Source organism: Centropristis striata, chromosome 10 (assembly GCF_030273125.1).
Source record: "Centropristis striata isolate RG_2023a ecotype Rhode Island chromosome 10, C.striata_1.0, whole genome shotgun sequence".
Classification (NCBI taxonomy): domain Eukaryota; kingdom Metazoa; phylum Chordata; class Actinopteri; order Perciformes; family Serranidae; genus Centropristis; species Centropristis striata.
Window position 1 is genome coordinate 9,699,418 of NC_081526.1, and position 25,126 is coordinate 9,724,543.

General features: G+C 37.5%; 1 protein-coding gene across 2 annotated transcripts in view; it reads left to right on the forward strand.

Annotated features, from left to right (window-relative positions):
- Positions 1–473: 473 nt before the first annotated feature.
- The window catches only part of rapgef4a (Rap guanine nucleotide exchange factor 4a), a 55,592-nt gene continuing 30,939 nt past the window's right edge, over positions 474–25,126 (forward strand). For both annotated transcript variants that reach the window (XM_059342954.1, XM_059342955.1), the window contains exons 1-4: positions 474–555; positions 5,590–5,732; positions 5,837–5,925; positions 6,956–7,102. In XM_059342954.1, coding sequence (XP_059198937.1) covers positions 488–555; positions 5,590–5,732; positions 5,837–5,925; positions 6,956–7,102 — 447 coding nt within the window. In that variant the 5' untranslated portion in view covers positions 474–487. The remainder of the gene's footprint in view (positions 556–5,589; positions 5,733–5,836; positions 5,926–6,955; positions 7,103–25,126) is intronic.

Genomic DNA, 25,126 nt, shown 5'->3' on the forward strand with positions numbered 1-25,126 from the left:
AACGGTGCCACCTGCCACCATTGGGAATTCATTTACACACCGATGAACGCAGCATCGGGAGAAATTTGTGATTCAGTATCTTGCTCGAGGTTACTTCGAGATGTAGGCTGACCATCCGATCAGTGGACGACCACTCTACCAAACGGAGCCACAAGTTCGTCAGACATGCAGATCAGGACAAACTGAATAAGTTCAAAAACTGGATATATTTTACGCATGTAACGCATTTTTCAGCACTACAAAGTGAGTCACGTTTTATTCCCCCTCAAAACAAGCTGAGCATCCTTACTTTTACACGCTTCACATTCAGTGCCTCTAATGTATTTCCTGTCAGTGCTGCTCCTGTCAGGTGAGCAGCCTCAGCAGCAGCAGCAGCAGCAGCAGGGCTGGAGGTATATCGACTGTCAGTGAATGAGTGAAGGCAGATGAAGTGCTGGTCCAGCCCTCTCCACCTCCGCAGCAGCAGCAGCAGCAGCAGGATCTCAAGATGGTAGCAGCGCACACTTCTTCACACTCGTCGGAATCTGCCGAGTGGATTATTTGCCTGGATAAGAGGTATTTATCATATAATGTCCTTGCAAGTCAATATAGGCGACTATGCGTGCGACGACGGAATATTAACGCGATTTTTTTCTCCACTAGAGCTGAGGCGTTGTGTTTCATTAGCTAAATTAAAACATTCTCTGCTTTATAGTTCTGATTTCCCAACGGAACTGAGACTTAATGCTTCAGCGCTTGAATTAGGGCATCCTTTATAGCGCCATGTGCAGCATAGGCTCCAATAAGCCTTCATATCAGGACTAAAGGCTCAGCTTTTACTACGTGCAACTGTAGTTCTGGACAAACTATATTAGGACAAAGCTAAGAACAATAACCTAACAAACAAGGCTACTAAGTTTAGACATGAATCTGATCTGCTGTTTTTTTCCACAACTGACCAGCTGTTTCAGGTACTCAATTACTGTGATAATTATCACTGTGTAGGACGTGATGGTTCATGCCTTAAACTGTTTGCACACAGTAACAGTGGTAGATTAAATGTATTTAAGTACAATGTTGACATTCACTAGAGTATTTCCATTCAAAGCTTCTTTCTACTTCTTCTCCACCACCTTTCAGAGGCAAATATTGTACTTCTGTGCCACTAAATTTTCATTCTTACATGTATTTGCTAGTGATGAAAACAGAATCATTTTATACTTTATTATAACATAACACTGTGCCGTTCTGCACACTGACTACTTTTACTATTCTGTACTTTAAATAGTAAGTACATTTTGCTGATAATGCCTCTGCACTTTTGAATTAAAGGCTTTTACTTGTAACTGAGTATTTTTTGACTGTGGTATCTCTCCTTTTACTTAAGTAAAGGATTTAGGTACTTCCTTCACTGCACAGTACATGCTCAATATGGATTAACAAGGGCAAGTGAGAGTTTCAAAAAGACATGTAAAAAACAAAAGTCCCTTTGTATACTCTGTAATAAGCAGAAAGTGAGCCAAGCTGATACTGTTGTTTGGATAATGCATGTACCCTGAGCCACCAGATTGTTTGGCACATTATGTATAATCTAATGCAATTCAACATAACAGCCCTGCAGATTTCTGATTTAATACACCACAAGATTAACTTAACATGCCGTGTAGATTGCTCTGAGATTATAATGAAGAATACTATTTTGTGGTGCCTTAGCTTTAGACTAAATACTGACCCAAATCACTGAACAACACTTGACCAGCAGGTGAAACTGCTGCATGAACACCTGCTAGAGAAGCTATTAAAACCACCAAGCAGCTGCATGGGACATGGGCAGATTATCAGACAATAGACCCCTGGGCACAGACATGCAGGAGCCCCCCCTCCCCTGCATTGCAGAAAGACAGCCTTTATAGATGTTTATTTTTAGTTTGTCCATTTTTTTCTGTGGTCATGTGTTTCTTTGTGGTTGTTTCCCCCTTTTCATAGATGATTTTGGGTCTCTTTGTGGCTGTTTTGCACCATTTTGTTCTCTTAGTGGCCTTTTTGTGTCTCTTTGTAGTTTTTTTATGTTTCTTCGTGGTCATTCTACATCTCTTTATGGTCAGGGCCCAGTAGGCTCATTCAGTAATTAGTCCATGGCAAGGGACTGCTTTAAGAAGTCATCTAATAACAAAACCTGATTTTGAAAGCTATAAAAATCTAACTGTCTTTTAGATATTTATGAATCATCATTTTTGCATCACCGCTGACAGGATTTATTCATTCATTTGTTATAGCACTTCCTAATGTGTACATTTCACACAATTCTTCACACTGAATTCACACACTCAGACTCAAAATAGTGTAAGGTGGATCTTTAGTGCTTTAGGAGTCAGGGATGTTGGTGACGGGAAAGAGAGGCTGTGACAAAGAAAAGGTCCAAAGTGCATCAGCTATAAACAGCGAAGTGACGCAGTGTGTCGGACGTGTTTACACAGTAATATCCTCCGGTTAGCCCCGAGGAGCCACCTGTGTCGCTTAAATCAAACGGTTGCAGTATGACTCACCTTTTCCAATACCTGTAGCATGTAAGCTTCACTTTATTGTTCTGTTGCTACTTTTGAAATGCAAAATGTGTCCATGTGCATCCTCAGTCCTTATGAAAACATAGAAATGTATGCTACATTTGATACAAAATGCACAAGAACACAGTTTTCACTTAAACTGTTTATACTGTCACACAGCTTTGGGGCTCTCCCTCTGTACACTTTGAAGTCTCACGCTCTGTAAATGGACTGTAAATAAGGAACAGTTGCTACATTAAGCTCGTCACTGTTTGTCGTGTTCATACTGCAACAAGCTGCCTCGTGATGAAAACATTCTATCCTCACTTGGACTCAGAATCAGCACCTTTTTGAAAGCTTTTTTGTTGTCGACTTGGATGGTTTCCAAATAGACACCTTGGCTTTGAAGCTGAGGCTCCCACACATCTCTCTGCTGCTTGTTGTCCTCGCTGTGTCGTGTTTTTGATAAAGTACGCAGTGCTGAAATGATGCAGGGTAGACCTCCTCACTGAATGGAATGGGAATGGTCTCTCAGGTGTTATTATTCAGTCCAATCAGAATAGGCATGGCAAGGAGATACTTTAATGTGATTGTGGTGAGTTGAAAGGTTGCCAGGGAATACACAAGGAAGCTTGGTGATAACACTTTTATTGTACTGTGACAGCATATATATCAACATACAATGAATCATCTTTAAAGCTACATTAAGTCAGAGGATTGTTGCAGTGATGAAGAGACCACTTGTTTCCCTTTCTGAATTATTGATACTGTTTTGGTTTCATGTCTTTAAAGGATGGTTATGGATTCAAAGGTGATGTAAGCTTCAGCCCATCCACCCACATGTTACATCAGAGGCTCCACATTCAGTTTAACAAATTTTGGGCAGTGTGATACAGGCAGCACAGGAGCGAGAGGGATCAAACACACACAGACACATCTGTGACACTGTCATCGGCATGTTTGATGACATTTGAGCTCAAGGGGATGAAATGTATTCTTTTAAGCAAGGAAATAAACATGTCTTTTTTTTGCATGGAACACCTGAAATAAATGGTCAGTGAGCAAGAGCCAAACCAGTCAGTTTTCCAGATTACAGTAAAAAATGTTTGCAAAGCTCTTTGTGATGTTCCAATGTGACCATGTATACTAAAGCAGAAGGTGAAGGGGCCTGTTAGTCTTTGGCAATTTTTTTGAACAAGCTCTTTTTATTTGAGATTTTCACTATATGCAAAATACAAAATACAAACATCACCCCAACCAGACCTGTGCTGCTAAATCAAAGATAGTCATTTTATGTACTTGTTGGTAAGGTGAGTCACATAAACAAATATAGCAGACAAAAAACATCTTTGTGACCATACAAGTAAGGGGTTCACATATATTACAGCATTACATTTTCTACTTCCATTTGATCCACAAAGGCCAATAAAGGCTGCCAGGTGGCATAGAATTTCAAAACAGAAATTCAAAACCTTTTTTCTAGCTTCAGATGTTGCATAGTCTCTCTAATCCAGTGGGAATATGAAAGGAGAAGAGGGTCTTTCCATCTGAACAGGATCAAATGTCTGGCCAGTTGTGTATGAATGGCCACCACATTGGACTTACAATTACTTAAATTCACAGCCTGTGGAGTGACATCAAATAAAGCAGTGAGAGGAGATGGATCTCTCTGCTCCAGTAATATTTTAGAGAGAGTATTGAAAATTGACTGCCAGAAGTGATGTAGTTTTGGACATGTCCAAAACATGTGTAATAGAGTTGCACAAGCTTGCTTGCATCTATCACAGGGAGTCTTTCCAATTTGATGCATTTTGTGACATAATTTCCCATTTTGGAGCGGCAGCATTACTGGCTCACAGATTATGGTGAATTCTGATTTGCTAGCAGTCAAATAACTTACATCATTCCTTTAACATTTCTGCAAGAAACTTTTTCTTTTCGATTACTTTTTTTATTAAGAAAGTATTCACAAGTCCATCATACATTTAACAGTCCACATTCATGTTTCCATTTATGCTCACTGAAGACCACAGAAAGAAACTAAAAACGTAAATACAAAATTGTAAATAAATTGTATATCCATACTCCCCTCTGGCTTTACTCTCCTGTCTTCTTTAATCTGTATACCTAAGACTTTTATTTTGTATTTTAATTAATATCTATCAAGTTATCCTACCCACTTGCAAAATTGTAGTTTATACTAATTTATCTGTCAAACAATTTTCTCTATTTGAAAAGATTACTTTTCTAAACATTATATTTATAACTTTATTGCCTCTCAAATATCTTTGTTTCTCACTTTTTTATTTTTATTTTTAATTAGATAAGATAAGAAATAAGATATGACTTCATTTATCCTGCAGTGGGGAAATTTAGTTATCACAGCAGCTCAAGATACAGACATATAGATAAAAAAACAGAATAAAGAATATGAAAAATAAGACATAGGCCTATACATACATTCTATACACATTCTATCTGCTTTTTGGCATTTATTATTAATATATATATTTTGTGTTTGTATGTTTTCCTGAAAGTACTTTGCATTTTTCAGATATTGCACATTGGAGAAAATATAATAATAATAATAATAATAATAATAATCACTCAATGTAACTGTAAATGAGGCTCACCCCTCAGTGATCTCTCAGGTATTAATAAATGATGAGGATGGTGATTGATGGAAGTAATAACTGCAATGCTGCACAAGAAGTGACAAGCTAATAAAAATGATAAAAACACTGTTACCATTGTCCCTGTCTGCACATGTTTACTGTCTACCTTCATGAATATTACATCAGTACAGCTGTGGATTCTGACCTCCGGTCCAGGCCACTGCTGTTGTACAACTGTGAGTTGAAGCTAAGACATGAGAGCAGCAGCGTGAAAGCAGAGGACAGGTGTTCCTCAGGGATAAAGTTGGTGTCACATCCATCCTGCAGAGCTTCAGTCAGAATCCAGGCCAAGATGCTCTTTTACGCTGACTCAAGCTCTGCAGCCTAGATATCACGTACATTTATTTTCTCAGTTACCTTTACATTCACCCTTTTCTTTGTCATTTTTCCAGACCAGCAGAGCGCTCTGGGGAAGATGTCGACATAATCCTGTCACGTCTGAAAAATGTGAAGGCCTTTGAGAGATTCCACCCCAGTTTGCTGCAGCAGATTTGCCTGTGTGGATTCTACGAATGCCTGGAGAAAGGAATCACCTGTAGGTCAAAATACGGGCTTTGAAATAGTCAGATCGTATATCTAGCACCAAAATAGAAGGATGTTTCTTTTTTTAAAAACATAATTGCTTTTTTTGTCTTTTAGTGTATCGCCAAGGAGACATAGGCACCAGCTGGTATGCCGTCCTCTCTGGGTCTCTGGACGTCAAAGTTTCAGAGACAGCATGTTATCAGGTATGGAGGCCCCACCATACCATTTTATCCCGTTACTTGAGTCAGAATACGATATTTTTTCAATTTTAAGCATTTTGCGGATGGTAATTATTGCAATTTAACTGATTGATTGCATTTTGTGTCCACAAATTTAAAATTAAATCAAGATTTTTTTTTGTCAAATCAGAGAAAATTCTCAGTCTATTCATCTCACTTCAGTCTTTTTATTTCTCCACAATGAGAGTCAAACCCACAGACTGACCAACAAAGAATTCAGTCAAACTGAACTGAACTGATATCAAACATGTTGGACGACAACAACTGCAGCATTTTCTCAAACTTTCCTTAACTTTAAGCTTCTCTGCTCTGAATTTTTTTGAATGAAACATAAAAAAAAGCCTAACTTTGCAGCATTATTTAAACAAATTCCTGACACGATATCCTAGATTCCTTAGATCTTCTAGTTTCATATGATACCAGTATCTCTAGTATATCCCTAAAAGTGAGTGATACTATGCTGTATCAGCATTTTTCCCCTCACCTCTAATGGATGGTATAATCATTTGTAATTTTAATGTTCTAATTTACTAAATATGCATTGTCTGCTTAATTTGACAATGTTTCTGTGCATATTTGAATGATTTTGCCAGTCAGCATGCACTTGAAAGTCATAATGCATGCCAAATAATTAATAACCAACCTCAAGCTTACTTGGAGTGTGGGCTGATATGAGCATTTTGCTTCTTACATTAGGGGACATTACTGATTAGTTTTTAATACTGCAGCTCCGTCAGTCAGTTTGTCAGGGTGCTGATTGGAGTAATTTCTTTGCAGAATGGAGTGTGTAAATCTACAAGTGTTCAGGTGATTGCCTGTAGCCTTGAAAGTGATCTGATCGTTGCTACTCAAGTGCTTCACACAAAAGCCCCTTTTTTCCAGCAGAATAACAATATTTCATTAGCATTTTACTGCTTTTTTGTCTAGCTGGGTTGCTGTTTTATCGTTATGCAGGAATAATCAATGTGGAGCACCATTTCTGTTTCTGTTACAGGATGCTGTTATTATATGCACGCTGGGCACTGGCACGGCATTCGGGGAGTCGATCCTGGATAACACCCCGCGGCACGCCACCATCGTCACACGGGAATTCAGCGAGCTCCTTCGCATTGAGCAGAGGGAGTTCAGGTCTCTGTGGGAGGTGAGTTCCTCTATCTGCTTCATCTGCACAGACAACATGTGACACATCTCTGAGATTAACTCAAGGTAGGTGTTTGTATCAAGAGATCTGAAAGGGCTGCAGGCAAACCAAGCCAAGCATGTCTTTTTGTTGTTTTTCTTTTGTTCTTCAATCTTTTAGTCATAGGACTAAACACAGAGACACTACATACATTTTACACAATTCTAAAAACAAAAATGACAAGTATGCACTTAACTTTGAATGAAACTAGCCTGGCCCCAGACTGCTGAATATCTGCTTACTACCCCTTTTTTGGCAATTCAAATAATGAGATGAGAACAAAATTCAGCCTGATTATGAGGCCGTCTTTATTAATGTTCTGTCATCGATGTAACTGTGTCAGGTATTTCTCTATGCAAGTAGTTATTTTAAACCCTGTTTTTTCCCCTAACCAAAACAAGTAGTTTTTTTTTATCACAATGTTACTAATGTGTCTAAAACAGCGGTCGTTTGGCTTATACACAACCTGCGATAAAGGTTTTTATTTATTTATTTATTTTTTTTAAGTTTTGAGGTGTACTATATACACTATATAAAAAATATAAAAAATATCGTAACCCCTTTGTCACAATAAGAATAGTATCAACAGATTATTGTGCATGCACAGTCCTGTAGAACAAAGTAAAAAAAGTCACTTTTTATTGTAGAAAATTTAAAAATTGCAATATTTTACCAGGTAAAGTAAGTGATTCTATGCCAACATATTCTAATGAACTGATCTGTCTGAGTAAAAAAGTTTGGTAGTTATGCCATCAGAACAGTGGGGTCTGCATTTGCAATTATTCAAGTCCTTATAACATCCAGCAGTGATTTCTGTCTGCTACGAATCTTTGCATGTAAACTATTAACTTAAAATCCATGCATTGTTTTTGAGGATCGATACACTTAATATGACGATACTCAAGTATCAATATTTTCTTATACCCCTATTGTTAAAGTCATTGATTGCACACATAATGAAGATTCTTAAACAGCAGAGTGGGCGTATTAAAGGAAACATGTACTCTTGCCCAGTCATGCTTTCACTTCTGACCCACTGAGCTGGCTGCTATGAGTCATGGAACAGCCGCCTGTCTGGATTTGTTCTCGTTTGGATTAAAATGTGAAAAATGGTGACAAATTGAGCAGAGCAGAAACCAAAAAAGTGTAGGTGCCGTATTGACAGAGTGCCTTACGTATGTGTAAGGTTGGATTGGAAGTTTACTGTTGGACCCCCTGCAGGAATTATGTGACCTGTCCACCTATTATACTCTAACCATCAGCTCCCAAATTTGTGTGTAAGCATTTTATCATCTGATTTTATCAGAGTGCACAAATGTACGCTATTTGACCACTAGATGGGAGTGCAGTGCTGAGGAGAAACCGATTCCTTCTGGATCTGTTTGTTTTCTGGTGTCTTTATTTTAAGCACTTATTCAGTAACTGAACACAAGCGTAACACAGACCAACTATCAGATAACATCACAGGTAAAAGGAAAAAGGACACTGAAGTAGTCCCAGGTTAAAGAAAATCACAGTAATGGAGACTTTATTTAAATATTAACTAATTTAAGTCATGATTGATGTACTGTGCTATTTCTGATGTACAAACAATATGCTAAGTATGTGTAGTAACAGGTTATCATAAGTGCTTCCCAAAAAAATACAAAAATACAATTAAGTGTATTTGACTAAACTATTTTGATTAAGATTTACGTAAATATACAAATTTATTCTTATTTTTACTAATGCTGTACTTAAAGTATATTCCTATCCATGTCTACAAATAATAATTAAATAGATAAGTAAGTAAATAAATAAATAAACAAATAAATAAACAAACATCAGTAATATATATTCAGTATCAGTCAACTGCTAATCATTTAAATAAAGTATAAAAATTAAATAAATAGACATATGACACCTTTCCTAAATCACCCGAAACATTGTTTTTCTGTTTTATTATATGTTCTGTAGAAAAGGTTTTCATATTGGGCCATATTGGACATTTATATGTCTGTAACTGGGCAATATCAGCTGATAAAATCGACTGACAGATAAATCTATTGGATTTTGATAAAAAAAATAGCCCAATCAAGTGCACATGGAAGTACATGAAGTGTAGTTAAATTAAGTGTTTTATCCTGGTTTTTTATTACTTGGGATAACATTATATTCACCTCACTGTATCAGGACACACATGGAATTTATAGGAGTACAGGCTGACTGTGACAAGACACTAAAGAGAAACAGTATTTTATGACTGTGAGCCACTCGTCCCTCCATCTCCTGCATGTTGGCTGTTGGGAGTCATGCTGTGTAGACGCCCCTCTCCTCTCCCAGCTCCCCCTCTGCTGGAGCCGCTGCAATGGGCTGGTTTACTGCGAGAGACAGCCCATTTCCTCTGGGACCGAAGGGCATAAGGGGCTGCTAGATTATGTGCTGTGTGTCTGTGTCAGTGCACCGGCCAGCAGCAGTGTGACCGGATACTTAACCCTGTCTGGATGTGAGCACGCTGAGGAACACGTGAAAGTATTACTAAGCTGCACAGTTCACCTCTGCCCTCAGACGACCTCTTCAGTAAGGTGTGTTTGGCTTCTGATCGCTCTCGTCCTGGTTGTTTTGTGATGTGATGACAGAGTGAAGTTACTGACTGTGTTAGGATGGAGTTTGGGCTTATGATGGGAATCCTTTTCTTTTGAAAGTATCTGATGTTGTTGCAGTTTTATCTGTAAAACCTTGAAGAAGCAAAAAGCCCTCTTTGAATCACAAATTTTCACTAATGTAGCTGCAGTTTTTTCTGACTTATGTTTCTGTTTGGGTTGGTTGGTTGGTTAGTTTGTCAGCAGGATTACAGAAAAACTACTGGCCAGATTTTCAAGAAACTTTGTGGAGGAATGTATCATGGGCTGTGAAGGAACCCATTAAATTGTAGAGCGGGACCCAGTTACAGGGCGGATGCATGTGCGCAGATGGCACTAGGGACAGGGGGATATGTCCCTCCCAGATTCATAGTAATCCCGATCCGTCCCCCCCACTTTCGGCAACAAACATCGCTGGTAGAACAGAGGATTAATGTTCGGTTAGTTAGACTATTTACATTGCAGCACTCACAGAGAGTCCGGCAGTTAATGGTGTGTTTAAGGTCTACACGAATGTCAGAATTTTTTGAGGTTGTTCCGAGCTCCAAGTTCTGACTTTCAAGTTCTGACTTTGAGTGTAAATAAAACACACCATAAGGCGTTACGTCAAGAATGTGTTAGACCCGCACATATGGACACATGTAGCTTTCAAAATAAGAGCACATGGATGTGTTAGCAGAGTCCACCACAGACTCGAAAATAAGATGCCTTAAATAAAACATAGAGGAATCCTTATTCTCCTTTACAACAATTCTCTAAAATATGCAATGATTTAGATGGAATAGTGGCATTAGAATGTGCGAGAGGCACAGAATTTAGGCTTTTAAGGCAAAAATGTTCTCCAGGGGAGCATGCCCCCGGACCCCCCTTCTTTGTTTGGGTCCCCCCATCAGTCTCAGAAAATCTTGTGGGAAAAGCTAAAGGCTTGACGGACTGTACAGCAATATGTTCAGGGTAATGAAAGCAGGAGAGATGTTTTTTTGGTCATCATTGAGTCAGTTTCAAGTCAGCAAAATTTGTTTGGCTGCACTGGGAATTTCATGTACAAACTTCCATTTATTTTTTGTTAATATATTGGTTGTTGTTTACACGACAGTTTATTTAAAAATGTTTAAATAAAAAATATTTGGGTTAAGGCATGGAGTGGAAAAATAACTAATTGAGTTGAAATCATTTGCTGACAGCTTCATCCCCCCCAGTTCAAAAATCCCATCTGCGCCCCTGGGCAGATGCACAAATAATTGTTAATTTTTTGTTAACATTGCCTCATTTTTTAAGGATGGAGAAGGAGTCAATGTCATTTTAAGAATTGTTTTAACAAGTTAATTCAACTTTTTGATGGAAACCCCTCCAGAAATCATTATTCCAAACAGTCTTAAAACATATGTTTGCATCAGCTCCATCACTCCTGCAGCTCTCCAAATTACTGTTTGCCCTGTGCACTGTTTCCAGATGTGCTTGGCCAAAAACCATGACAACTATTTACAGCATCAGCATCAATACATGGATCTTCTGTTGTTGGATCTGCTGAGCTGGCTTTGCCTTGCAAGTCGGCCAAGCTGTGACTGAAGGGCTATCGAGTTAACATTCACATAATCAGCTTGTTGACACATAATCATTACACTAGCTCCCAGTATTTTACAATTTGTTGTTAGTACAACAGCTTCACCTAATTATTTTGCCTGTCACTGGCGCTCATTTATTCCTCCAAGTATTGCCGCAATGCAGAACAATTGCTTATGTGTAGTATCTTGTTACTGGTGGCATCAGACTTCAGACTTTATCTGCCAATTCTGATGCACAGTGGGACAAACTGCCTCCAATTTCCCCCGGTGTCCCCCTAACTGCTGGAATAAAAGTTTTTATTAAAGCAGTGCATGAAGTTTGAGCTGCATGAGATCACTGTTTTATTGCTTAAAGGGAGAACAGAGAGATACTGGATTTTTTGATGTGGGCTGATGTGGGGAGACGGCAAAGATGTTTAGGGGAGTTAGCACCTCCCCTGTTTCAAGCTGAGGACGAAGCCCTGAAGTTACACACCTCCTCCTCCTCCTCCTCCTCCACACACATCTGTCCTCCTGTGGCCGAGCTCTCTTACAGAACTGTGCCAGAGTAAGCACAGATTTGTCCTAATGAACCAAACGGATAGTATTATTTATTCATGACTGTCCATTATCCGTCAATTATTCAGTGTATATCATTCTGCAGTTTTCGGTCTTTCTCCTAAAATCTTAAAGTCACAGGTAAGTCTCAAGTCTTTGCACTCAAGTCAAGACAAGCTAGTCTATCAATCAATCAGTCAATAAATCAAACTTTTTTGGTGCAGCAACTTTTATACAGGTTAGTGCAGTTAAAACCTGCTTCACAGATGACAAGCAGGAAATAAGATGAAAACAATAAAAATCATAAAAGACAAAAAACTGAAAAAAAATAACAATAAGAGACCAACGCATACAAGACTATAGCTTAGAATAGATAAAGAATAAAATAAATATAAAATGAAAAAAATATAAAAATAAAAAAATGCATAAAAATAAATTATTAATGCAATGTATGTATGTACAATAAGGGCCAAAAAGCTAAGTAAGTAAAAAAAAAAATAGCTCAAATATATAATAAGACAAAAACTAACATGAAATAAAATGGGGCAAAATTATAGGACATAAATACAATAAAGTCAGTGATTAAATAATGATAATAGCCCAAAGTCAAGACTGAAAAGTTCCAAGTCCTAAACTTTTTTAGTCCTAAAGTCATAATAAAGTCATAATGCATATTATGCATGAATTAATTAACATTTTTTTATTACTAGTTCCATACGGTTCTCTCCTGCTGCTTGATTGGATGTTGCTGTTGGATTGGTTCGATAACTTACTTTTAAATCTTTGTGCTTGAGGCAAAGTATCATATATTTTCAATTCACAAGTCATTGGTTTTAAAAATGTTGCTCTAAAGTTGAGTTACAGATCTTTCGGTGTCTATGGGTTCCTCTCATGCATGCAGCTTAAACATTTGTTTTCTTTTGCTGCTGACTGCTACAACCAGTGTGAGCGAGCAGCCGCGTGCTGTTTGTTTAACAGAGCAGACATGAGCCGAGCTCAGCACACACGGACACGCTGACCGAAGCTTAGACGGCCTGATCATCAATCTGCTCTTCTCTTTGTTTCCCGCTTCCGATGGGCGCTGCGGTTAAAACAACAGAGTTGTGATTTTTGTTTAAAGGGTCAAGACGGCTCTGGTACAGTCACGTCATTTTGGATTTGGCGTGACAAATTACACGTTAGGAGGACAGTTTTATAAGCACATCACATGCTGTGAGCAAAACTGTTTCATAGATGCTTTTAGTTGTATGTGTTTTGCATGCACGTTCAGGCTGGAGGCGTATCTGTTGGGTGCTGAGCAGAGAGAGTGGGTGGGTGGGATCGGTGTGTCATCAGTCCATAGAAGGAGCCTGGTGGGCAGTCAGTGGAGAAGGCTGATGAACAGGAAGTGGCAGGGACGCAGCGTGCCCTCTGGTGTCTGAGGATTGGGCGGAGGGGGGTTGGAAAAAACGAGGCCACATAGTAGATCCTCTTGTGGTTCAGCATCCAAGTGCCACATCCAGGGCCGGAGTCCCTCCAAGTGCACAGCGGATATGTGCGCGGAGAGAACAGGAAGATTATATCAAAACATTTGTTTTATTCTCTTATCTCTGCTCACAGAGTCGTTACATCATCAAAAAGGCCAGAATCTGAACTTCTAACCTGGAAAATTAAACATGTACGCTGCAACTGGCCCTGCAGAATTTTATTATCAGCTCGATTTTTGCTTCTGCTCCTCGTCGTAACTGCTTTTATAGGATTTATATCATATATATATCATTTTTCACTTGGCCATTGTTTTTGCTGTGATTCTGCAAATTACATGATTTTTGGATGAAGGTTTTTTTTTTTGCTATATTTTGAAATACAAATTTCATTTTTTCTAATTTGTCAATAATACACTGTATACAAATCTACTGCCCTTTCAGACCCTTAAAGCTGAAAATTTCCACTTTCAGAAAATGCTATAATACTTCACAGATCAAAATTTTTTTCTACTTTTTTCTGCATAAACCTTCTAAACAACTTCCACCCTGTTCAAAACTACCAAACAAAAACAACCAAGTTATTTTCCATATAATGAATAATTTTTGGCTGGGGCATTGGTTTTTGTTACAGCCTTGGATATGTCAAAGATTAAGAAAAAAATGGATTTAGATGCATTTTTAGTTTTTACTAGTTGTGTAGTGTCAGTTTTCATAAAAAACATCCGTGACATTGTGCAATCAAACTGGCATTTAAAGGGTTAAAATGCCAAACATGTTTGAACATTTGGTAGTTTTGAGCAGAGCGGAAGTTGTTTAAGCGGTTTATGCAGAAAAAAATATTGATCTGTAAAGTTTTTATTGCGTTTTTTGGAAGTGGTCATTTTCACCCCCGAAGGGTCTGAAAGGGTAAATAAAGTGGGCCAAAGGGTTAAGACTTTAGTGAGAAAGATCCAGAGTCACAGTTAAGAGTTACAGCCACTGTAAACTCAAAAATCACATCTCTGCAGTGCATTATAACATGTCCAGTAGAAAAAACAATGCTGACCTAAAATCACAGACTATATTTCTCTCAACCTTCACGTCATTAGCCTGAAGGTGGAAAAGAGTTTATGCATTTGCACATGTGAAAAATATGTCTTTGTAGTTTGTTGATCTGCATCTTTAAGTTAAACCACAGCATGGAGCTGACTAAACTGAATTCAAATAGGCAGAAAAAGAGTAAATCAATTTGAAATGTCATATCATGTTAAAATATCATATTTGTTACTGGCATAGGAAAATATTCTCCTTCCAGTGTCTCAGTCCATCATAATGACGTCCAAAATACATTTTGTGAAATTGGTTTAAATTTGTGCCTGTTCAGTGCTATCCTTTATTCCATCAAAATCAGGATGACCAATGTCACATCCACAATGAGACTTTATTTTCCATTGCGTCTCGTTTTGCTGAAATCGTAGCAGCTGAGCTGTTTCTGTCTGCTCTGTCAGTCGGGAGTGTTAAATGACTGGGAGTCATGTTTGACACGGTGATTCAGAGACACATCCACACCTGCTCAGCACCGTCTCTCTGTTTCTTAGTCACATCCATTCCACTGTGGACATCCACATAGAACAAATTGAAAAAAAATTGAACTTCAAATGTCATTTATAAGGACATTCATGTATTTTTATACACCCTGAGACACCATGCTGATCAGCTGTGGAAAGAAATTAACCAGAGCCACAAAATGTGTTATTTTAGATAAAATTAAGCCAGCAAGCATTTTCCATTATTAAATTCGCTTACAACTTTTATCAGCTGTTTATTTTTACAAACGAGCAGCAGTGAAATGAGCTGATGAAGCTGTTTATGCGATTGATTGAGTCCTGGGCAGAGAATGAAGTCACACTCCCTCTGTGTGTGTTGTAAGCCTAAGCTTTGTTTTTGTTGCTGGTCGGGCTGCACGTGCATGTGAGTCTGTGAGTCTTTTGGAACTGTTTCGAAGCAAAAATCTAAAAAAATATTGCAAAAATGTATCTGCTGCTTTCATAAACGTATAACTCTTAAGGGAGACATTTTCCTCAGTGGACGTACCAGCAGAATTAAGTTACAGTGTGAAGTTTCCTTTTTGCTTCAAATCCAAAACACAGTGGTGAGACGCTGTCTCAACATTCACTCTTTTTTGTGAGAAATTAAACATTCCAACATGGACATTTCGTCAGGCATCAAATTGACAAAATGAAACAACAAAATCTTTATCTTTGATTGGTTGTTGCCTGTGGCTTTAGAATAAAGGCATATCTAAAACACCTGAGACAATAAAAATATATCTAATATACAAACCGAAACACATTCTCATCAGATACCAAGCAAAACCATAGAAATCGTCAGCTTTTCTTCATCTTGTTACAAAAAGGATCAATGGTACCATTTGACTGGAGAAGTTTCAGTGCTATGTTATTGGGTAATTCAGGGTTATATCAGTTTAACTTTACAGATGCATCTCAATAAATTAGAATATCATAGAAAGTTTGTTTTATGTCAGTGATTCAATTCAAAAAGTGGAAATAACACATGATATAGATCCATTACACACAGAATGAAACATTTCATGTCTTCATTTATTTAATTTACTCTTATTATAATGATTATGGTTTACATTTAATGAAGACCTAAAATTCACTGTCTCAAAAAAAATTCACATTACAAAAGACCAATTTTAAAAATGTATGTTTGGTATGGAATTGTTGGCCTCTGAAAAGTATGTCCATCTATATGACTCAATACTTGGTTGGGGCTATTTGACTTGAACTACTGGAAATTGACTTTTCCATCATATTCTAATGTATTGAGATGCATCTGTAACTTTCCTGACATTGGTATCGGTATCGTAACTTTTTTTATAGCGATGCCCAGCCCTACATATACATTTATAGTGCATTAAGACTTAATTTTGCAGTAGCATACATATTAAGAACTGTTGGTGGTGTGATTCATTTCTTGGTTGGAAGATGCTCAGGGAGTTCAATGCAGCTGTCTTGTTGCTTTGATAAGTAACAAGGTCAAAGATAAGACGCCATCTGGTCTGTGTCCTTGGGAGGAAGGAGCTCAGTGATAGGAACAGGATACTTGATGGAACTGTCTGTACATTTCAGAGTTGGATGGGATGCACAATGGAAAATTTACACATTTAACTTGATTCTGCATGGAGGACAAACAGCAGGGACATTTTTGCAATATATCTACATATTTTTTTAAAATCTCTGATTGTTGTTCTTCACATACTGTGAGACTTCCTTTCTGACAGTGGCCCAGCTGAAAATGAGCAACTACTCTGTATTATGTGTGAAGATTAGCTGAGGCTTGTGATAGAGAGAGAGACGGAGAGAGAGCGAGAGAGCGAGAGAGAGCGAGCATGCTCCCCTGTGTGCTCACTGACTGGAGTTGAGTAATCACCTAGCAACTGCTGCTCAGGAGAAGTCAGCGGCTGACTGGCACTCTGCTGGGCTGACACAGTCTGCTCACTCTGCTCTCAGAGTAGCGTGCAGGCTGCGGTGACTGAGCTGCTGGATCATGCTGGACCCATGACTCTGAGAACTGGACTTACATGCTCCGCTAGTTTGTTAACGCCTGGATTGAGATTGTGTGGAGGAACTTCCAGTCATTAACAACAATAATTGGCTGCATGGGACGCTGGTAGCATCTTTAGGTAATCTTTGCAAAACTTTTCAACTTTCTTGCATGAGAAACACTTAATGTTATAAGGGGAAAGTGAAACATTTCTAGATATGCATTTGTACAGAATTGTTTTTGCTGGTGCTGCAGAACTATTTAGACTTTCAGAATGTGCAATCAAAATGTCAAATCTTTATTTTCATTCCTACTAAAAGCATTAATATTTACAGTTCATTTCCAACTGTTTCTGTTTGGGAGGAGCAGCTGGGAAGTGAACTCTTGGGAGGGGTTTTCCTCCAAATTGTTCCCCCCAAGTGGCCTGAAGTGTGCCTGTCAGAGTTCAGAATAATCAGCGACTGCTTTGAGAACAGTTTGCACTATTATGTAATCTTGGGGTGAATTATTCAAAATACAGCAGTGCATTCATGCACAATGATGCTCACAATGCAATAACGTGGTCAAGCATGAAAGACAGAGGCGGAGCTCGAGCTGCAAGGATAATATCTTCACTGATGTGCTGTTATGACACAGATAAGATTAAACTTATCTGTGGACTCTTGAAAGCATAGCAACCACCTGCATCAGAGAGAAACCTGGACTCACTCCATGGTGACAATCTTTACACTGTTTTTTTTTTTTTTCAAACATAAACAACAAAAATTACTCTTTATATCAAAGAACTTGAGGGATATGTAAAAGCTCTCCTGCTGCTATAACAGCGAGGCCAGTGCATGAGATCAGATAAGCATGAATAGTTGGCCGAGCTTCACTGGAGGAATACATAATGGCACATCTGTTATTGCAGACATTTGTAAACCTCCCTGTCATGTAAGGATAAAAGCCTTGTGGTGATGAATACAGGATCATGTGCTCAAATGACTCTGAGATGTCTGTATATGCTTCATTTACCCAATTTTTAGTCAAAGACTTCAAATATCACTTATCCAAACTCTGTGAAACCCCCATGTTTCAGAAAATATCACTTTCAGTTAATAAAATTCATACAGTCATGAAAAAAATTATGAGACTGCCCTTTTTCTTCAATTTCTTGCTCATTTTAATGCCTGGTACAACTAAATGTACATTTGTTTGGATAGATAAAATGATAACAACCAAAATAGCTCATAAGAGTTTAATTTAAGAGCTGATATCTAGCCATCTAGGTGTTGGTGTGATTATAACCAAAATCATTATCAAGGAAACCATGTCTGGATATCAGCTCTTAAATTAAACTCTTATGAGCTATTTTGGTTGTTATCATTATATTTGTCCAAACAAATGTACCTTTAGTTGTACCAGGCATTAAAATGAACAAGAAACTGAAGAAAACAAGGGTGGTCTAAATTTTTTTTCCATGACTGTATTTGTTTCTATTTGAAATTATTATGGAAAAAACACCACTGGCCAATTGTGCAACTATAAGTATTTTGTAGACCAGAAAATGGGTCAAGTTCTAATGCTTTTCAGTTATTATAACAACACCCACGACCCCTTCAGTGTACTTTTCTAATGTCAGCACAGCCACGTGCTGCCAGTTATCTCCACTGTAACAGAAGTACGTGGCTGGCATTGGCTCGGTAGTTTGTGCAATTCTTGGATGACTGTGACATTTTGCTGTTTAACTCTTTGTTATTTGAAATGAGAAACCCCAATGAGAACAAAACATTGGATCTGAGATTAAAAAGTTTAGTTTAGACTGTGTGCTAACAAGGACTGAAGTCAACCAAGAATCTACAGGAGAAATAAATAAGAAAAAAAAAGGAAAACTAAGAAACCTCAAGTCACTAAGTTTAAATAATAAATTCTGGGGTTACCTTAGAACCCTGTAAGTACATTCAGCTCTTTTAAATCAATTTGCTTTTGGGGCAGCTGTGGGTGAATGTAGCAGCTACGGTGCAGTGACTTGTCACTGATTATTATTCTGAATTTGCTGAATTTGCCAAAGCTCTGACTCACGTGTCTGGCTGGCTCATTTGCCATGCTGCTGTTAATGGAGTCTGTATTTAGAGTCATTTGCTGTTCAAACTAAACAATAAAAAATGTTTTCTTGGAAATGAAGCTTAAATATTTATAACAGCCAGAAAACAACAGTATAGTGCATTCATATCATTCAAAAACTACTTTTTACTTGCAAACTGGTCAGGTAACTCTTAAACAGCTGTTCAGGTTGCCTGCATAAAGTTGGTGAGAACACCTGATGTGAACTATAGAGAAATAAAAAACACTTCCATTTAACCCTGTTCAGGTCCAGGTCCACAAACTACAAAACAGCTTTTATTTTATCAGTCAAATAACCAAAAAGTAATTTGATTATGTAAAAACATGACGACATATGACTAAATGTTCTAAACCAAAAGTTTCCTGTGTGTTGTTTTGCTGTGAATCCAGATTAAAAGATTCCTTAATTCCCCTTTGGAAATACCTCTAAATGAGGAAAATGTTTCTGCCGTCTGTTGATGGATTTTGTGTCAGGTTGAAATTTGTCAAAAGAGCCTCTTAAGCCTTTAAGCCTTCTGGGGGTCAAAGACCTTTTATTGGAAGTCATAGATTTAGACTCCTTCTCATTGTGAAAGTGTTTGTAACACCTCTCAGTTTCTCAGAATAAATCCGCTTGAAACAACAGATCATGATCTCGTCTGATGGAATCGGTTCATAGAAGAGAAACAATCATTGGTAAGGGACTGAATCAGACGCTGTAAGCTGTCTGACTTCACCATTGTGCTGCCGTCTGGATGTCAGATCGTGAGAGATTATTGGACCCAGTCGAACACGCCTAAAGGTGTACCCGTGCTTTACACAGTGTGTGCAGTCAGAAACATTCGCACCACTAACAGATAAGTGGATGTTCTGTTCAGAGCTGTTTAGAGTCCCGGCGGAGCTTGTTTGTGCCTTATGACTATTGACCGTCAGTAAATGCTGATTTGTAGTAACAAATTTTACAGGGTTGTCTTCTGCTGCAGCTGAAAAAGGACATCTCTGTTTATAAAATGAGAGACTATGGGGAAGCAGCTGCATGAATCACACCCAATGGTTGTTTTATTGTGACATGAAGTGTTGTCATGAATATTTGAGAATGCATTTCGAGGGAACATGACACATTTAGTTCTTAACAAGGCTTATGTATTTTTAATTTGGGCCTTTAATGTATTTATTATAACATTTTGTCTCAACTCCAGTACATCTGCAGTTTAAGTTTCTCTAGTTGGTGTGTGAAATGATTTAATGCTCTAATAATCTTCCGGGATTCAAATGATGAAGGCTAATGTGGGAATAATCAGCGCCACAATGGTGATTGAGTTTATGGACCACTGATGAAAGCTTTTACATTTGAGTGTCTGTGTTCCAACATGTCCTCAAAACCAGACAACCTCATATATTGTTTGTTGCTTCCCTCAAATAGGACACACAGGAGCGTTTTATAAATGAATAAATTTACCGGTTGCAGTAGATCAACACAACTTCATACATAAGCTTAACGGTTATTTTAAAAGTTGTTTATTCTGTGAAACAGTTCTGTGAACAGAACAGTTGCCTAACCCTAAAGAAACAGCGGTTTCTTTAGGGTTAGGCAACAAATCTACTTCCCTAAGGTTAGGGCAAAAGAATACATGGTTATGCATCATAAAAGTAAATCATAAAGTAAAATAAATGCACATAAATGCAGGTCAATCAACATATAAAATGGAAATGTTTCATTTCACGTATTTGCAACCCCATCTCTTATTTTTTTGCTTTATCATTTTGTCCATTTCTGGTTCAAAAACAGTCCTTTCCTTTCAATACAAATCCTCTTGTCTCATTTGTCTTGATTTTAAGTCAGTGGGTCAATTTGACCCTGGACAGAAGAAGTGTGGTGTGTTCATTTATCAACATCACTGAAAAAATGTATAACTATTGTATTTTATATGTAGGTTTTTCCAATGTACCTACAAAAAGTTTTAACATGCATTCTTTTTAAATGAAAAATGAGATATGTGAGAAGCATTGCACTAAATCATGATTGAAATGGTTAGTTATGGAGTAAATCATTAAATATAAACATTTTTTATTGTGATTTTTTTGGTTTCTGACATTTTTGGATAATTTAACATGCCCTGAAATCCATTTGACCCAGGAACATTATAACTGTTTGTGAGAAATTAACATAACAGGAGGGTTAATATTCAGCAGTAATATTAACAGTAAATATATTTTCTTTTAGATTTTTTCTCTTTTGTTAGGCTTATTTATTCATTACATTCAGTGTGTTCTGTTATAAAAGACATATGATAAAAACATATATCAAAATGTCTGTGACCCCGTATGCTATACTGCTTAAAAAAATTACTAGAAAGATGAATCAGTCATCAAATTTGTCCCAAAATTGGAGCTGATAAATATTCTGTTGATTGTTTAATAGATTATTCGACTAATGGTTTCAGCTTAGATGAAATATGCTAATATGCAGACAAAGTAAAAAACAAAACCTTTAAAAGTCTGTGACTCAATGGTAATCTGGGGGCTGTAAAAGGAACAAACAGCCTGTGTGTCATTAGAGTCGGAGACGTCATTACTAACCAAATAAACAGAATGCTGCTTACACACCTGACAATCCTAAGTGTCGTCTAAAACAACACCCCCAACCTGCGTACTGGATTCCTCTCCTCAGGGAGCGTGGCTTTATTGGCTCAGATGGGTTAAGATCATTTGTTCATGTGCTGCTCAATTTAAGTGCTCCTCCCTAATCCTAAATCCTTTAATTGTCAACAAAGATACACTTATTCAAGTGGCTCAGGAGGCTTCAGTTCTTTTGATTAACTTTAAATATTTAAATCTGTTGCATGTGTACAAAATCCCCTCCACAAAAGACACATTTTAATAATTCGACTGTGGCGTTAGTTGACATTAATCTGTGTCTTTTAGTATGTTAATGGGCAGAAAGTCAATGCTCATTTTGGAGTGGTTTAAAAACTGAGGTCACTGCTTCTTAATTGAGGGAGAAAGCTGTATGCCCCTAAAGGGTTGCTAAAGTGATTAACTGACTTCAGGGGGCAGAATTAGATTTAAAACATGACCTCTGAGAGTACATTACACATGCAGGAACAAATGGCTCTGAAGTTCTAGCTTTCGTTCGGTCTCCTCTGACCAGATGATGGGAAGGTAGAGAGAACTGGGTGGTCACTAAGTGGTTCTCAATCAGCTTTTTATCGACTCGGAGCGAAGCTGTTTCGACACATAATCAGTTTTTGTTTGTCTGTTACCTCAAACTAATCTGGAACCATCATTCTACTTGTCAAGTTGTTTAAAAATCAGATAGCAAATACAATTTAAAAAGTCAGCTCTATTGGAAGAGATACTAAATGTGGCGGGGAATTGTTTTTTTGTTTTTTTAAGATACAGAGTTGGGTACTGTTAAAGGTTTATTGTTGACATTAAAATCACTTAGTGGAAACAAGTTTTAACATGCATTTTTTTAAAAGGAAAAATAAGATAGATTTAGAATTTTTCTCCACTTAGTGGAAACAATTAGCCAGGCAGTCGCTAAAGGTCAGTAAGTAAATTAAAGTAAAGTAACTGTAGAATTAATCCCTATAATCAGATATCTGCATATTAAGGCAGAATCTGTACGCAATGAGACTAGATTTTGTTATTGGAAGTGTTGTGGTTTGTAGTCCGAGTATTACTGGCCAATCACGTTACAACGAGCTTTGGTTTAATGCAGGTAAACGGCAACCTCCAGGCCTGAAAAGTGAAGCCAATGCAGAAGTGTCATAAACCTGCATTCTTTTAAATGACCAGCAGGAGGCGACTCGGCTGATTGGTCGGTTGATTCTACAATGTATTTCATTTCATTTCATTTATTTGGATCTCCATTAGCTTTGGTTATGGCCATTGCTACTCTTCCTGGAGTTCAGACTCAACACAATTGTCTTATCACTGCATTACACAATTACATAAAACACACCACACAACAAAGCAACAGAATCAACAATTTAAACAACTCACAACAATTAAAGAAACAACAAAAAACACAAAACAAACGACATTCATATAATAGGACCTAGTTCAAATTAGCAGTCTCTCTAACATATGGCTTTTTCCATCAAATGATTAGTTATATATACATTTGCAATATATCAATATACATTTAAAGTTATATGTCAATATACATATACATTTATAGATCTCATAAGACTCAACAAACTTACCCTAATTCATTTTACTCAGTAGTTTTGATTATATATCAGCCTACACAGAAAGCTGGTTTGCAAAAAAAATTCTTTCAGTAATTTTTTTTCAATCTGAATTTGTATAGAATTCTATGAGAAAATTACTTTACTTCTCAGTTGATTTATTACCTCAGTAAATGTTTCCCTAATGAGTTTATTTTCTCGCAACAGGACAACAGGATTACAACAGGAATATGCAACAGGACATTCAATTTGTAAATTTAAGTCCCATTTAGAGTAAAATAGACTATAAAGCAGCATATGCACAGGTCGGCACCACGGTGCACTGTATTTTTTCTTGGTCCACCCAAAAATGGATGGATCACAGTGGTTATGTCCACTTCTTTTACCCAATCTGTGGTGGAAAGCAACCAAACCCCTGAAATATTGTCCGTCCCGAAAGAGTTCTGAGGTTTCTGTAGAATTAACAACATTGTTTTAGGATACTGTAAAAATAGTTACTGTATGTCTTAGGAGAAATACTAATGCACAGATTTGTTAGATTTCCCTGCAGGGATGGCATGTATTCTGGAATAAAAAGAGCATATGAAGTGGAGAGACCTTATTAGATCATCAGAATCAGAGGGTTTTCATATACAAGGAATTTGTTGTAGAGTATTGGTGCAAAACAACATAAATGCAAAAGTCAAATATGGATTAGGGAAACAATTAATTTGAGTCAAAAAACAGCAGCTTGAATAGAAAATATGAAGAATTGAAAAAGTAAGCATACAAACAATATTTTAAAAATATAAAAAAAAAACATTTTAATAAACATTCAACATTTAATTGCATTTAAATGTTGCAAAATCCAAATATTTGATGTATTTAGTGGTGTAATGTATGCTTAACCCATCTTTTTAAATGCTGCCATCAATGCTAGTGTGTAAAGCAATATATATATTTTCTCACGGCTCATTGGCTATGTGGTTGCATTGACCTCTTTGTACACAAGTGTCACGAACATGACATTAACAAGAGTGCATGGGTGCAGTATGATGTACATTACGTAACATCTGCGATGCTGCAGGGCACACTGATGGTACAGTATCAGTCATGTACAGTTACATGTCATGCTCTGTTTGCTCTGTGGCTCTCTGCATCTTGCACAGCATTAAGGAGTAAATACTTTATGACAAATCAGAACGAGAAAGGGACTCGAAGAAACACTGTGATTCAGAGTTGAGCCAAAGTTATATTTAATGCATTATTTAAGATGTTCAGATTTTTAATAACTATGCTGTATTAGCTCATTTTCACAATTTTTTGTTTTGAAATGAGTATAATGATTTTCTTTGTGATCATCATCATTTGCATGTTAGTCCTAATGAGCTTGAAATATCAACAAACCGCCCAAAGTCTTGTTGTCCAAACTCTCTGTGACTTTGTTCTTTGTCCTCACAGCCTGGGGACAACTGATGTTGATAATTGATGGTTTATCGGGGGGTTGGGGGCATTGTGTTTTACAGACAGCAGCACATTAATGAGCGGCAGAGGCAGGAAATGTTGGACGACAACCAGGGAAATAACATTTATTGCTGTTTATTCCCAGTCAGAATCAAACCGTTTCAGTTCCACAGTGTGTGTCTAATGCTGGGCTTACACCAAATGATTTCCACAGTCCCAGACTAAAAACTCAAAGTCTTTAGTAAATCTAGGAGTTTTACTGGAGTCACGGTACGCTCCCTTCATCTCCATCGTTAAGTTTAAGGTATAATCTGCACTGTTTCATATCAGTCTTTTCCTAGTCTTGGGTTTGCGATCATATCAAACGTGTTTGATATTATCTCAAGTCGCAGTGACGTAACACAATCAACAACCAGAAGATGATAATTTTACCACGCAGATCACAGGAGTTGCTGATCCACCGCTGCCTTGATTAATTATTTTATTTCTGTTACTGCGTGGCTACGTTGTTTAAAAGGGTTAATTC